Consider the following 16,951-nt stretch of genomic DNA (forward strand, 5'->3'; position numbering starts at 1 on the left):
TCCCTAAAGGGAATAAAAAGGCAACCTTCAACAAAATGAAATTTTAGATGAGTTAAAGCATTTGACTTGATTTAGCCTTTATATGTTTTTCCTAATCATGGACTATTTGGTTTCAAGTTCGTTTCGTTAACTATAAATCTATACTGTCACTAAATTATACAACTTAATTTTATTCTAAGAATGGATTTTAGTCAATGTGCTTCTTTAAAAAAATTAATGAAATAAAATTAATAGAGTCATGTACACTTTATTCATGCTTCTTCTCTGCTCTACCAGCCCCAAAGTGGAACAAAATGATACAAATAAAAATAAACCTGTGTATCCTACCTTTTATTGCCAAATAATTCTGAACTTTTTAATGTTCCCTATTACTTTAGAAAAATATGTGTTATTCTAACAATATATATTGAGATGATATTTTAGTCAGGTTTTGACAGCAGAGACTCCAATTGAAAAAAAAAAAAAAGATGTGATTAAAAGAAGGAAATAATCCTGGCATTGTTGCTGTATGTATTAATGCAACACAAGCTTTTGTTTGCTCTTGTTTCACTTTTGTTTAAAAGTAAAGAACGGTAGGACAGCACGTAATCCAGGGTGCTGATGTTGTGGGAGGGGACTTAAAGCAGAGTAAGGAAATCAGAAACAATTTCCTCCACACAGAAAAGAACAGAACTCTCTTACCTATGAACCAGGTAGTTTCCAAGAGAGACGCTGAGGGATATTTAGAAAGCCTGGGACCTGCGGATGCCATGTCAGGCAGGCACGCTTGCTCCTGTATAGGAGACTAAATGATCTCTTGATATATAAGGATGGTAGTCTGTTGTCTTAGATCAGTTTGAGAAGCAGCTCTGGCAGCGGGGGGTGTAGGTGTGTTGCACTACACTGAATGGAATAAGGCTAAAAATATGTTTAGTGTCTGATAAGAACGCCAGTTTTCTCAAGCTCTCATTTAACGTCGGACTTTCTGTTTTGCTTTTAAAGAAAAATGTTTTACAAGGGCAGCATGAAGCGGACAAAATCTGGAGCAAAGAAGGATTTTATGCTGTTGTCATTTTTCTCAGCATCTTTGTTATTATAGTAACGTGTCTGATGGTAAGTTTGCTTCTTTGTATATTTTATCCTTTGCTGAGCCCACTGCTTGATATTAGTGGGTACATTGCCATTCAAATGAATGTTAAAATGCTTCGGAGCAGAAGCAAGACTATGATCCTGTTAGATTAGGAATATTTCATATCTGACATCAGAGCGATTGCTAAAGGAGAGCTTGTGGAATTAAGGATGCTGACCTGAATAATAAGGCTGTAATTGCAATGCAGTTTTTAGTAACTTGATCAACTCTGAGAATGAAGCTTTAGAAAGTGATTTACTGAGGTCACTGGAGCCCTCAAAGTCAGTAAAGTCTCACGGGCACACTTTGGGTTTACTTTATTTCTCCTTTTATATCATCTTTATGGAACTCAGGAAAAAATTTAAAAAGAAATATGTCTTTGAGGCAAGATTACTCCCTAAGGAATGGTTGATTTCCTTATTTTTAAAAGGCCTTGAAAGCATTCTATGAAAAGGAGATGATTATACCCTCAAAGGCTAAGTTAGTTAGATTACTAATTCATTTTTAAGGTGGATAAATAGTACAAAATTATAAATGTATATGCTGGAATAGCTCTGTAAGTAATAATGTGTAGCCTTTAAAAGCATATTTCTAATTTTAAAAATAGAACCCAAAACAAACTTAACCCACTAAATTAAGCAGTACTGTTTGGCATTGAATGAATTAACGGTATCTTTAGGGTAGAATAAGATGTTTCTACTCATTTGAAAATTTCAAGATGTAAGATAATATTTAGAGTTTACAAATAGGTTTTAATGTCCTTTTTCCCTGTGAGCTATGTTCTTTTTAATTTTGTACATTTAAATAAATACTTCTTAGTTTTTAAGTGCCCCCAAAAGTCATTATGTTACTTATATCTCTCCACAATCAACAAAGTTGCTAAGTGTTTTACTGGATTTTGCTTATTTCTGCTTCCCCTACTGGGAAGGGGTTACGTTAGAAAGATTGGGGCTCCCTCTGGAAAGGCAGAGGCTGCATGGGCTAAACTTAGAGGATATAAAACAAGCACGGTCTTAAACAGGGTGAAGATAAGCATGTTTTCTAGAGTTTAAAATATGTGAAGTAGCAAGAGTACCCTAAATCTTCCATCATAATGAATTCAGAGGTAGCTCCTATGGGTCAAGCATTAAGAAAAAAAAAAAATTCTGAAAATTGTGACTCAATAAACAAGAATAATTTAGAATTGAGTAAAAACTGATTTTTATATTTCACATGGCAGAGATTAAAAGGAAAGAATTTTAATAAGAGAAAGTTGGAGGTTTTGGGAAATTATGGCAGAGTCTTCTGGGCATCTCTGTTTTAAAGGACGTAGTTCCTTGTTATGGTTAATTGCACTTTAATGTACGTAGTTCTTCTTTCCTTCATACGGGAAATCTCAAGTGCTGTTCCCTCTCTTGTCAGTCACAATTAGGGTGTTTTTCTGCTTTGCAGATGAGAAAGGATAAGAGGAGGGGGAGAATAGAAAGGAATTGAAAGTGATAAAAGTGGAAAATATTCAGGGGACCAATGGATGTGATTCAGAAGAGCAAAGGCAAGGATAAAAGAAGGGAAGTGGGAAAGCAGACTCATGCCCAGCCTTTGAGTACTAAAGGGCAGCAGAAACAGAGCAGAGCTTGCTATTAACATATAGAATGTGTTTCAGATTCTGCATTTCTAACTCAGGGTGTGCTCATGTATCGAATGTAACTAGATAAGTGTCTATGTTGGTCTCGTGGCAAAAGGACCTATAGTGGTGGTCACACCCTCAACCACTTAGGGCCAGAGGATGACTCTTCCTTTCCCAATATTTGCAAAACATCAATGTAAAAGTAAGAAACTTAGGGAAGTCGACTCCAATGTTATTAGAACAAATCAAGAAAGGAGCATTTCAGAAGCATAGGTGATTGCTCTCTATTGGGTTAGCAGGTGGATTCATCTATTCATTCAATCAACAGATTCCTACAGAATATTCTCTGTGGGCCTATTTGTTGCTGGTGCTGTGGGCAAAGGAGAAAACAAGACAGATAAGATCCCTGTTTTCTTGAAGTCTTTACTCTAAAGGGAGACATAGAAAATAATTAAGTTAATTTTAAAAAATCAAATGGTGAACATGCTATGTGATTCCAACTATATGACATTCAGGAAAAGTCAAGCCTATAGAGATAGTGAAAATATCAGTGGTTGCCAGAGATTTCAGAGAAAGGGAACGATTAGGTGGAGGACCGCAGATTTTAGGGCAGTGAAACTATTCTATTTTCTGTAATGATGAATACATGACATTATGAATTTGTCAAAACCTGTAAAATGTATGAAGAGTGAGCCCTAATCTACACTATCTACACTATGGACTTTAATAATAATACATCAATATTGGTTTATCAATTGCAACAAATGAATCACACCAATGCAAGATGTTAATAACGGGAAAATGAAGAGGTAGGGAAGAACGGTATATGAGAACTTGGTATTTTCTGCTCAGTTTTTCTGTAAACCTAAAACTACTCTAAAAAATAGTATATTCATTTAAAAAATCAAATATTGATGAGTGCTATGAAGAAGAACCCATAATAACGAGTGAGTGGAGCGGAGCAACCTGAGATGTTTGAGACCTATGGGTGAATATGTGAGTAAAGGACCCCCAGGCAGAGGGTACTGTGGGTGCAATTAGAATAAGCTTAGCCTGTTCAGGCTCGAGGGGAAGAATATTTTAGGCAGAGCCTTGATGTGATCTGCTGTGTGTGTTTAAAAGATCACATTTTCTTCTGGTAGAAAGTGGAGGTGGACAGAGGATGGGGCGAATTGTGGAAGCAGGAGGATCTTTCTGGAGGCTTCTGCAATATCCCAGTGAAGAAGATGCTGGTGGCATAGAACAGGGGTTGGTGGTGGGGACAGAGAGAAGTGAAGGATTGAGATCTATTTGAAAGTAGAACCGACAAAACTTGCTGTGTCCCAATTCTCAGCAACAGCGGTAAAATTAAGGATGACTCCTAGGTTATTTGGCTTCCCTGCCTGTGTGGAAATGTTCTCATTTCCTGGGAGAGGGACACATTGGGAATGGGGATGAGCATGTTCAGATAGTTCTTAAACAAATGAAAGAAATAATTAGATAGATTTCAAACACTATCTTAAATTTTAATTTGAAGGAGTCACTTTTAAAAGTAACAGGGGGACCAAGTGCAGTGGCTCACGCCTGTAATCCCCCCACTTGGGAGGCAGAGGCAGGGGAATTGCATAAGCCCAGGGGTCTAAAACCAGCCTGCGCAACACAGTGAGACCCTGTCTTTACAAAAAAAAAAGGGGGGGGTTTAAGAAATTATCCAGGCTGATGGCACATGCCTGTAGTCCCAGCTACTGAGGAGACTGAGGGGGAGGAGCACTTGAGCCCAGGGATTTGAGGTTACAGTGAGCTATGATCGTGCCACTCTACTCCAGCCGGGGCTACAGATTCTCTTACTCTGAAAAATATATAAATAAAAACAAATTCTGAAAAGTAACAGAGGAACTGGCAGCACACAGGCAGGAAGTTCATATTCACAAGAAAAGAAGTACTACCTAATAGGATTAGCACGAAGCCAAGTTTATCTGATGGAACTTACCACAGAGGAGTCAAGAGTTCATGTTTAGGGACATGTCAAAGTGATTATCTAAAATAATCTCATCTTTCTAAGTGTTCAAATTATTTTGATAATAAGCTTGATTTAAAGTAAGTGTTTCACGTGCATTTCTCAGTGATACTTGTACTATCACTTTCGTGATTCTGAAACACATGTATTCCAACTCTTTTTCCCATAGTTTTGTTGATTCCATGACAAAGGAAAGATATAACTCAGAATTTTCCCCCTGGCATTGATTATATTTATAAAAAATCAAGTGCTTCCATTTGCATTGGCATTCCTACATGCCATAGAAATGAAAAGCATGGGTTTTATTATAAAATTATATAGGTAAATTGCTGTAATGGAAGGTTGTATGTGCTATGTAACAACAACATAAGACTTGGCAAAATTTTTGAAAAGTGGCATATTGTTTACTTTCCTTAAAATACAAAAAAAAAGTTGCCAGGCATAAAATTAGACAGGCATGACATTTTCAAATATGTGACTTATTTAGCACCTCACAAATGTGAATGTGCAGTGGGTGGAGCGACAAATAGAAAAATACAGTTTTCCAAGAAAAAATGTGTGGGCAACTTCCAATCCATTCAGTCTGTTTCAGATGAAAGAAACCTACTAAGAAGAATTAGTTCTTAAACTTGAACAAATAATAGAAACAACACCATTTATCATCTAAATTAGACATCCAAATGTCCTTACAGGTTTATTAACAAGTACAAAGACATTTATGAAATGTAGCTAGAGATGTCTACAGGCCAGATCGCTTCTGGAAAGCAGTTTTAGAAATCACATGAAAGTAGTTGTTTGGATCAATAAAAACACTGGCATGTTAGACCCATAGGAGAGTCATCCGTATGGGAGGGAAAGAGTTTCTCTAGTTGTAGTCTGGTAGCTGCAACAAGAAATCCTACATTGAACCACCTTAACATCATGTAATAAATACATGTCAAAGGTGGACATAATTTTCTCATTTGTTGTATATAATCCCTCGGGATGAACAGAACTAGGACCAGATTCCTAACTGGAATGATTGGTTAAGTAGGCATATATCTCAAATTAATTTTCAATTTTTTTCTGTATTAAGAAGAATACAACTGTCTTAATAGTAATAAAAATAAAAATTAGTTTCTTCCATTTATTGCACACTTACTGGTACTAAATTTACTGCAGTACTAAACGCCTAACTTATTTTAGTTTCCTATTTTTACTTATGAGAAAACTAAGATTCAGAAAAAATAAACGACTTGACCAAGAACATGCATTGGGTGGGTATGGGGGTGGCGGAGTAGGAAGTGGTAAAAATTCAAACCCAAGTCTATCTAAATTGAAAGTCGGGGTTCTTTACCATAATTCCATTTGTTTTCATAAAGGAGTCAAACTGTGGTTGGTTTTTTTTATTGTTGTTGTTTTTGTTTTTTTAGTCTTATCACTCTGTCTTGTGAACATGTATTTCTGGCCACAAATAACTCCAGTAGTAGCAGATGCGAATGGCTGTATTTATCAGAGCCATTCCACCCAGATGGAACTGGTAAATGTGTGCCACATTATACCTCTGTGCTGTGGGCACACCTCTATTTTTGCACTTAGTACCTTGTACTGAACATAATTTTTACACATTTATCTTTTCTGGAAGCCTATGAATTCCCAGAAGACAGAGTTCTGTGTTACTTTTGCATCTACAATATCTTGTTTATGGAATGTAGTAGAGATTGACTCAGGATTATTAAAAGAGTGAATGAACTCTTTCAGAACTAATTGTAAAATACTGTAAAGAACAAATGTTAAAGACTAGTGGTTGGTGGCATAATTTTGAAATCTGAACACATTGTAATCAAAACAGAATGTTTTGTGTTACTCATGAGATTTTTGAACGAAAATTTTAAGCTGCAAAAAAGCTTCATCGAATTTTTTTAGCTTCCTCCCATTTCTGTGTTCCTCTGGTTTTTTTGTTCCCACTATTATTTTCTTTCTCTTGCTATAGTTTGAGTTTTACAGCTCCTCTCATTCAATAATCTGTTCTCTTTTCCTTTTTTAAATTATTACATGACTTTATTCCAGTCCAAGAGTCAAACAAGCTCTTGGAGATAAAGGCAAAATGTTGAATTGCCATTGCTACGGTAAGCTTTTAGGTTGAGTTTTTCAACAAAGTGAATTCCCATAGAGAAATATGAATATGCTATATTCCAGATCTCAATCTGTGCGAAGAAAAATCTCTGACACACTTTTCCAGATGCTTTCAGAAAGAGGTTTCAAAGAAGGACATGAGAATTTGGAGGAAACAATAGAGTTGAATGATCACATACCTGGAAGTCAGAAAACTCGGATTCTAGGTTTTCTTTCCAAACCTCCATAACTCATCCAACAGCTCAGGACTTTAATGTGAAATGAGGAGATTACACCACAAAAATCTTATGATCCCTTACACCAGGGTTTTACCAACAACACTACTGACATTTCGGAGTTACTATTTCTGTTGGCGGGGGTGTGTGGGGACCCTTTCCAATGCATTGTAAAGGTAGTTAGCCTCTGCCTACCAGATGCCAGTAGCACCCTTTCCCTTCTCCTTCCCCCACACCCTGAAAATATGACAACCGAAAATACCTCCAGACACTGCCAAACGTTTCCTGAGGGCAAAATCCCTGCCAGTTGAGAATCACTGCCTTATAGCTTAATTTCATGACAACTACCCTATTGCCAAGTAGCAATCTCTTCCATTTTTTCCATATTTTTTCAGACAGCCCAATCTCTTGAGTATTTTTAAACACTATCTTATATACATCATACATTCTCCAGGTTCTACTTTTCCCTAATTAAAGATGTAGAAATCAGTTTGTACACGTACTACATGGAGACAGGTTGCAAAGTTGACCTGTAACCAGACATGAAGTAAACCGATGACTGATTGGAAAATATGTTACAAAGGTTTCTCATCAAAAACATAAGCTCATGAATGGTATGGAAGGACTTTGGACTAGACTTTGTTTTACACTAATATAAATCATAAAATCGACCTGTCAAGAACAATTGAGAAGGTCAAGATTTCCTTGGCTTTCCCATTTTCATTGTTCATTCATATTTCTCCAAAATCCAAGTGTAAACAGGCAAGCAAATGTTCTGATATGCATATTATATTTAGATGTGAAAAGCTTAAAATATATAATATATGCCTTATCTTCTAAGTGTATTTTTGTAAAGGTAGAGATATATTTGTTTCTTCATTTGGGAAAATAACTTTCTTGCAACTAAAACAATATTTTAAATTCTGTTGCCTCATCGTTTAGTAATTAAATGTTTAGCTGAACACAATAAGCCTAAAATATATGTATCATCTGATTGATACTGTTCTAGTGCAGGTTTTGTTTTTACACCGTGAGGGTCATGGAAACTGAAGAGAAGCAGTAAGTTAAAAACCTTAGACACTATGCACATGATAAAGGCATTCATCTTCAGTCTTTTCCATCCTATAGCTTTAAGAAAACACATTACACTTGCTTGAAAGTAATTATTATAAAGGTAAGAAGACCTTTTACTTAATATCAGACATCTTTTCTTTCTCATTCGTGTGATTAATGTTTGTCATGTGAATATTCCAAATCCACCCTTTTTTCAAAATTTAAGCTTTAACTTTACCCTACCAGAGTCAATGAATACCACCAGTATAAAATTTCCAGATTACAAGGAGATGGACTGACATAAAAAACAACAAAATGTCTTTCTTTTCTTAGGAGTTCAATGTTTAATATGCATTTCTTGTTCTATCTCGTAGGTGCATAGTCTTTTCCCTTAAGGAGAGCTCGAGGTTACAGTGAGCTATGAGCACAGCACTGCACTTTCACTTGGGCAACAGAGCCAGATCCTGTATTGAAATAAAATAATAAAATAAAATAAATATTAAAATTTAAGAGGGCAAATTGGTAAGAATAAAAATTCTGGTTGTCCAAATTATTCTTTCATAGATACCCTAAATTTAATTTTTCAAGTATTTACCAGATACTCAAGTTGATATATGACTAATGCAGAAATTTACCAACATAAGAAACTGTGGTTTATGGCATAACTATTATTTTATTAATATTTGCAAGACTACTTTTTTCTACTAAGCCATGCTGGATGCATATCTCCATTTCTTTTTTTTTTTTTTTTTTTTTTTTTTTTTTTTTTTTTTTTTTTTTTTTTTTATTATACTTTAGGTTTAGGTACATGTGCACAATGTGCAGGTTTGTTACATATGTATCCATGTGCCGTGTTGGTTTGCTGCACCCATTAACTTGTCATTTAGCATTAGGTATATCTCCTAATGCTGTCCCTCCCCCCTCCCCCCACCCCACAACAGTCCCCGGAGTGTGATGTTCACCTTCCTGTGTCCATGAGTTCTCATTGTTCAATTCCCACCTATGAGTGAGAACATGCGGTGTTTGGTTTTTTGTCCTTGCGATAGTTTACTGAGAATGATGTTTTCCAGTTTCATCCATGTCCCTACAAAGGACACGAACTCATCATTTTTTATGGCTGCATAGTATTCCATGGTGTATATGTGCCACATTTTCTTAATCCAGTCTATCGTTGTTGGACATTTGGGTTGGTTCCAACTCTTTGCTATTGTGAATAGTGCCGCAATAAACATACGTGTGCATGTGTCTTTATAGCAGCATGATTTATAGTCCTTTGGGTATATACCCAGTAATGGGATGGCTGGGTCAAATGGTATTTCTAGTTCGAGATCCCTGAGGAATCGCCACACTGACTTCCACAATGGTTGAACTAGTTTACAGTCCCACCAACAGTGTAAAAGTGTTCCTATTTCTCCACATCCTCTCCAGCACCTGTTGTTTCCTGATTTTTTAATGATGGCCATTCTAACTGGTGTGAGATGGTATCTCACTGTGGTTTTGATTTGCATTTCTCTGATGGCCAGTGATGATGAGCATTTCTTCATGTGTTTTCTGGCTGCATAAATGTCTTCTTTTGAGAAGTGTCTGTTCATGTCCTCTGCCCACTTTTTGATGGGGTTGTTTGTTTTTTTCTTGTAAATTTGTTTGAGTTCATTATAGATTCTGGATATTAGCCCTTTGTCAGATGAGTAGGTTGCAAAAATTTTCTCCCATTCTGTAGGTTGCCTGTTCATTCTGATGATAGTTTCTTTTGCTGTGCAGAAGCTCTTTAGTTTAATGAGATCCCATTTGTCGATTTTGGCTTTTGTTGCCATTGCTTTTGGTGTTTTAGACATGAAGTCCTTGCCCACGCCTATGTCCTGAATGGTATTGCCTAGGTTTTCTTGTAGGATTTTAATGGTTTTAGGTCTAACATATAAGTCTTTAATCCATCTTGAATTAATTTTTGTATAAGGTGTAAGGAAGGGATCCAGTTGCAGCTTTCTACATATGGCTAGCCAGTTTTCCCAGCACCATTTATTAAATAGGGAATCCTTTCCCCATTTCTTGTTTTTGTCAGGTTTGTCAAAGATCAGATAGTTGTAGCTATGCGGCATCATTTCTGAGGGCTCTGTTCTGTTCCATTGATCTATGTCTCTGTTGTGGTACCAGTACCATGCTGTTTTGGTTACTGTAGCCTTGTAGTATAGTTTAAAGTCAGGTAGCGTGATGCCTCCAGCTTTGTTCTTTTGGCTTAGGATTGACTTGGCGATGCGGGCTCTTTTTTGGTTCCATATGAACTTTAAAGTAGTTTTTTCCAATTCTGTGAAGAAAGTCATTGGTAGCTTGATGGGGATGGCATTGAATCGATAAATTACCTTGGGCAGTATGGCCATTTTCACGATATTGATTCTTCCAACCCAAGAGCATGGAATGTTCTTCCATTTGTTTGTATCCTCTTTTATTTCATTGAGCAGTGGTTTGTAGTTCTCCTTGAAGAGGTCCTTCACATCCCTTGTAAGTTGGATTCCTAGGTATTTTATTCTCTTTGAAGCAATTGTGAATGGGAGTTCACTCATGATTTGGCTCTCTGTTTGTCTGTTATTGGTGTACAAGAATGCTTGTGATTTTTGTACATTAATTTTGTATCCTGAGACTTCGCTGAAGTTGCTAATCAGCTTAAGGAGATTTTGGGCTGAGACAGTGGGGTTTTCTAGATATACAATCATGTCATCTGCAAACAGGGACAATTCTACCAGAGGTACAAGGAGGAACTGGTACCATTCCTTCTGAAACTATTCCAATCGATAGAAAAAGAGGGAATCCTCCCTAACACATTTTATGAAGCCAGCATCGTCCTGATACCAAAACCTGGCAGAGACATAACCAAAAAAGAGAATTTCAGACCAATATCCTTGATGAACATTGATGCAAAAATCCTCAATAAAATACTGGCAAACCGAATCCAGCAGCACATCAAAAAGCTTATCCACCATGATCAAGTGGGCTTCATCCCTGGGATGCAAGGCTGGTTCAACATACGCAAATCAATAAATGTAATCCAACATATAAACAGAACCAAAGACAAAAACCACATGATTATCTCAATAGATGCAGAAAAGGCCTTTGACAAAATTCAACAACCCTTCATGCTAAAAACTCTCAATAAATTAGGTATTGATGGGACGTATCTCAAAATAATAAGAGCTATCTACGACAAACCCACAGCCAATATCATACTGAATGGGCAAAAACTGGAAGCATTCCCTCTGAAAACTGGCACAAGACAGGGATGCCCTCTCTCACCGCTCCTGTTCAACATAGTCTGAAGTTTCAAGAATCAGCAGGAAAAAAAAAATATTCAATAGAAAAAGAAATATCTCCATTTCTATAAATGTCATAGACCCGTGTTTTACGGTTATTCCTTCTATAAGTCTACCATTTCCCCATGTGACCAAACTAACATCTGGCATTTTTTATAAAATTGGTTAAATTTACTTTTGAATGTATCTTTGTGGAACAGATTCACGTGCACAATTGTTTGATGCGCATGTGCAGCATAACTGGAAATACCAAGTATACTGTCTTGAGAAAAATCTCAATACCACGAAACTGAGAAATCATCTTTTAGAGGGCTTTGTTTACTTTATCATTAAGCCTTTATTTTGGTTTGTCTGCCAGGATGGGGTGAAGGAGATCATACTCTGTTGTTTAGTGTGAGAAAATGTGACAGGAGTTTTTTATATCTCCTTCTGTAGATTCTTTACAGATTAAAAGAAAGGTTTCAGCTTTCCTTAAGACAAGATAAAGAGAAAAACCAAGAGATCCACCTATCGCCCATCACATTACAGCCAGCGCTGTCCGAGGCAAAGACAGTCCACAGCATGGTCCAACCTGAGCAGGCCCCAAAGGTACTGAATGTTGTCGTGGACCCTCAAGGCCGAGGTGCTCCTGAGATCAAAGCTACCACCGCTACCTCTGTCTGCCCTTCTCCGTTCAAAATGAAGCCCATAGGACTTCAAGAGAGGTAAGAGCTTGTTCTGTATACCCTATGTGTGGCTTTTTATAAAAAGAGTATTCGTCAACTAAAAAAGAAAGAACTAGTAATGATTGACATAATCGGGTAGAATTGTTTACCACTAAATGGACAGTCAGATGAAGCAGTGTTTCTTGTCTCCCAAAGGAATCCAACTGTGTTAGATAAAATCTGTTAGGTATGTCTGATTCTGTTAAGCTTGTCTAGATTCAGGATGGTGTAGATCCAAGCAAAGTTCATCTTCAACTACAAGACAATTTCTAGCTTATTGAGGTTCACTGACCTCACAAGATGTTATCTTGTTTAGTTGTCATGAAACTCTGGTAGGTAGAAGACTGAGAACGAACTCAGAGTGTTTCCTGCAAAAGCCCACATTTTCTGGAGTCAGGCAGGAGTCGATGCCACGGATGAATTTTTTTTAAAGTTTTAGCTCTGCATTTTTTAACCACAACAAACATTCAGTATCAAGATCCATGACATTGGACAGGCGCAGTGGCTCACGCCTATAATCCAAGTACTTTGGGAGGCTGAGGTGGGTGGATCACTTGAGGCCAGGAGTTCAAGACCAGCCTGGCCAATATGGCAAAACCCCATCTCTACTAAAAATGCAAAAGTTAGCCAGGTGAGATGGCACGTGCTGTAATCCCAGCTATTTGGGAGGCTGGGATGTGAGAATTGCTTGAACCTGGGAGGCAGACATTGCAGTGAGCCGAGATAGCATCACTGCACTCCAGCCTTGGCAACAGAGTGAAACTCTATATAAGGAAAAAAAAAATCCATGACATTATTTTTGTTGCCTTACCTTTTTTGTGACGTATTATACATGTGATTCACTTTATACCAATATATTTCCATTAAAAGCAAATCCAATGTAAGAAAACTTGGATTTGCAAAATACATAAATGAGAGACTAATTCTTTGCCTCTCAGAAATATTAAGTAAAGCTTTCCCATGATGTTTCTTAAAATAAGAAGCTTTAATTTTATATTTGAAATATGACTTGTAGTGTATCCAACTTTGAACACCAGGGTAGTGGGAGAGTAAGTTCTCAAAGTAATATCCCAGGTTCATTCTCCTCTTATTTTACTATGTCTCCATTTTCTAACCACATATATTTTGTTGCCTGAGGTTTCTAAATCACATATATAAATTTTGAATATATTTCCCATGATACATCACAATGCCCTACGCAAATAGTTATGGTTTACACACACAAACACACCCTTCAAAAAATATAGCTTGGGGTTTTAAGAACTGCAGAATACAGAATTGATCCTTCATAATTATTTGAAAGTATTGCCAAGGAACAATGGATGACATAAAAATAAAGGAATTTGTTTATCTCTAAAGGTCCTTAAACACTGAACACTTTGACTCCACAACAGGAAGAAAACAGAGATTGATCAAGTCATTCTTTCCACCTCCTCCCCTAAAATACCTGTGGTTTCTTGATGGGCAATGTGGGTCTCCATGTGACATTCACTTACGTAGATATCACTAAATTGCTTTTTTGATTCAGTGTGGAAAGGTAGACAAAATGGAACTTTCTCCCTAAGGCTAACTGGGAGTCAGGAGAACTGGATTCCAGACCCAGCCCTGCCATTCCTGGGTTTGGTGGCCTCACCTGAGTCATTCACTCATCTGGACCTCATTTTCTTCTAAAAGATGAAGAGGTTTAACTTGATTTTTTAGCTGCTTTCTGGTTCTTTTACTCTGGTTATCCACATTATTTTTGTGCTTTTATGTTTGCTTCAAAGAGGAACTTTGAAGCAGAGACCTGAGCATCAGTGATGAACAAAGCGCCGGTAGCAAGAAAGGTCTGCAGGCAATAAGAGGCCATGTTATCTATAGTAGAATAAGGGTCATAATAAAACTGATTAAAAGTCAGACAAATTTTTGTTATCATCATGCACTACCAATTCTAAGCAAGGTCACTATAAAATTGTCTAGGGAATTAGCCATTCCCAGCATCCTGCCCTCTGTAGACCACTGCTGGACATGTTGGTCTACAATTTAAAGGAGTACAAGGTTAAATATTCACTTACTCATTTCATTAAAGTGAACCTTTGAGAAGGGCGAATACAAGGACGGAATCATACCCATCTCTTTGGTCTATGTGGGGGATTCTAGCAGAGCAAGTGTGTAATCAGTGTTAAGTAGATTCTCTGTCCCCTTATCTACAACTTCACTGCATCCCACACTTCACCTCCTACTTTCTTCCATCTCAGAGCAGGAGAAGACTATTCTCTCCACAAGGGCTCCAGGTCATTCCCCTCAACCCTAGTAACTTCATCAGTTTTTCTCCTCTACCTTCAACTGTACCCTCTTTGCTAATGCTGTTCCCTCAGCGTACAAATAGGTTCTTTTTTGTATTAAAGAAACTCCCCTAATCCAGTTCCTCCTCTGGTTATTGTTTTTCTTCCTTTCTCAAATATATGTCTTAAAAGAACAGAGTGTACTTGCTGCCTCATTGTTCTTCTCCCACCTTTCATTCTCATTGCTTCTTTCACATCCTCGATTATCAAGTTAATTATCAATGGTCTCACTACCACATCCAAAGCACGTGTTTCATTTCCCATCTAGCACTAATAACTACCTCCTTTGTAAACTTCTCTCCTCCTTTGGCCTCAAATATATCATTTTCCTGTTTCTTGAGTGGCTACCTTTGGTCCCCTCCAGATTCCCTTCTCTTGTTAACCTCAGAGTTTCATTCTGTGTCCTCTTCTCTCCTCCCTGAGTCATCCAACCACAGCCACTTCTTATCTCACTACCTTTTAGTGATTCCTGAAAAAGTACCTTTAGCTCAATCTACCTTTCTGTTGAAATCCAGACCCATATTTCAGCTCTGAACTGTGTGTCGCTACTCTGACCTTTCTTAAACACTACCAACTTCAAACATTCAGAAATGGAACTCAAGACCTTCCTCATTAAATCATTTCTCTTCTTTTTAAATTGTGAGTCTCTGAAACCAGTAATATCCTCAGCTCCTCCATGTTGTTTTTCCCCCTCCCCATATAGCTGAACATTATGAAGACCTGGCACCTTCTCCCAACTGTTCCCCCTGTCCAACCCCAATCCCACTGAGAGCTCAGGATCTCCCTAATTCTAGCCAGTCTCCTCCTGGTCCCTACCTCAAATTGTTTTTTTCCAGTCCACTCTCTAGACCTCTCAAACAGTGGTTTTCTAAATTATATTTGAGTGTTTTTCTCTTTATAAAATTCCTCAGTGTTTCCACACTGCCTTCAGGAAGAAACTGATAACTTCTACTTATGAAATATGAAGCCCTTTCTGATCTGGCCTTTGGCAGCCTATGTCCACCCCTATTTCCTGCTAAACACTCCCTTGGACTCATCCCGCTACTTGGACATTTTTCCAGGTACCATGCCTTCTCTTTTAAGCCTAAGAATTAATACTTGCCTAGAACCTGTCCTTTTCCCTACTCCTCCTTGCTCTTGAAAATTACCACCAATATAGTGGGCATGAATCTGGGTCTACAAGTCAAAAAGACAAGAAATGCAATTTTATTTTTCTGTAACTCAACCTAAGCTTTTTTGCTAGATGCCGTTTCACCTAAATGGTAGAAACTCAATCTCAGCCCTTTTCTGATTCACCCAACCTACTTCTGGTTTCCTAGGGTTTCCTCTACATTTTAAGCAGACTTTCTCAACATGAAGAGTAAGGCCCCCATCTGCCTTGATGTCATCTGTGCACATTGTCATCTGCTAAAATGTCCATTATCTCTTTGGTTCTCATAAGTATTCCCAGGACAGTTGCCACCATGTTGTTCCCTGTTGCTATTCCTGCAGCGCCTTCATTTCCAGCAGTTGCTTTCTCCTTTTCTCTCTCTCTTCCTCTTTTTCAGTTGTATCCAAACCACTCTTAGATGACCAAGAATCATCTCACTGTTCTACCCCAAATGGAGGCATAGGAAAACCTGGGCATATCTAAAGACGTGATCCCCCAGAAACACTTTCCAGCCATCTCATGGCTCTACCAAGGATCACAGTCCTCCTATTGAGGGTCCCCCACTTCCCAGGGCTCAGCGGTGAAGGATCCAGGGTCTCACCTGCACCCACAAAGCAGCCGCTCTAACACTTCACCCTCCCCTGAGCCCATGGGCATTTTCTTAGGCTTTGGGAATAGAAAACCCTACTCTGGCTTATTTCATATTCTACCTTATCTGACATCCACACCCCGAGACACCACCTTCCACCAAAGGCCTGGCCTTTAGAACACAAAGCCCATGACAGGACTCAAATTTCCCTGCATTCTGCTCTCAGATTTCTTCAAATGCAATAAAACACCAAAAGACCCTGGCAGCCTGAATACAGCGAAGGTCCAAAGGTGAAAGTGGGAGTAGGAATACAGGGAGGGGCATTTAAGCATCACTTCCTCTTGGAAGCCAATTTGAGGCTCCCTCTACCTCCTCCTCCTCCTCCCTCCAGCCCAGTACTGATTGAGCTACGTCTCTTCTGTATGGAAGTTCCCCCCTGCTTTAGTTCCATAATCTCATGTGCATACAGTATTTATAGCACTTCTTTGTTGTCTTTAATTTCTGGTTTACTAATCTGTTGTAGCCAATAGACTCTAAGCTTCTTGAGGACACATACATGATTGAATTGTCTCCTTATCTCTTACATATAGAACATAATTTCTGGAAACCAGGAGCTCCTGGAGATAAATGCCTGAATGAGTGAATTAACCAATTAATGACTCTTTTTTATGACTAACCTCAGGTTAACTTCCCGTAGTTATTGGGAAACACTTTGCCTATTCCACCATCCCTTCCTGTTCTATTCTCACTCCCATTTTTCTACCACAATTCCCTGCCAAGATGGCATAA

General features: G+C 38.0%; 1 protein-coding gene across 3 annotated transcripts in view; it reads left to right on the forward strand.

The window, feature by feature from the left end:
• PTPRR (protein tyrosine phosphatase receptor type R) overlaps window positions 1-16,951 on the forward strand; it is a 274,788-nt gene that overhangs the window by 153,837 nt on the left and 104,000 nt on the right. For all 3 annotated transcript variants that reach the window (XM_003259539.3, XM_030819989.1, XM_003259540.2), the window contains 2 exons: window positions 982-1,092; window positions 11,831-12,099. In XM_003259539.3, the coding sequence (XP_003259587.1) occupies window positions 982-1,092; window positions 11,831-12,099 (380 nt within the window). The remainder of the gene's footprint in view (window positions 1-981; window positions 1,093-11,830; window positions 12,100-16,951) is intronic.

This window comes from Nomascus leucogenys, chromosome 10, assembly GCF_006542625.1.
Source record: "Nomascus leucogenys isolate Asia chromosome 10, Asia_NLE_v1, whole genome shotgun sequence".
NCBI lineage: Eukaryota > Metazoa > Chordata > Mammalia > Primates > Hylobatidae > Nomascus > Nomascus leucogenys.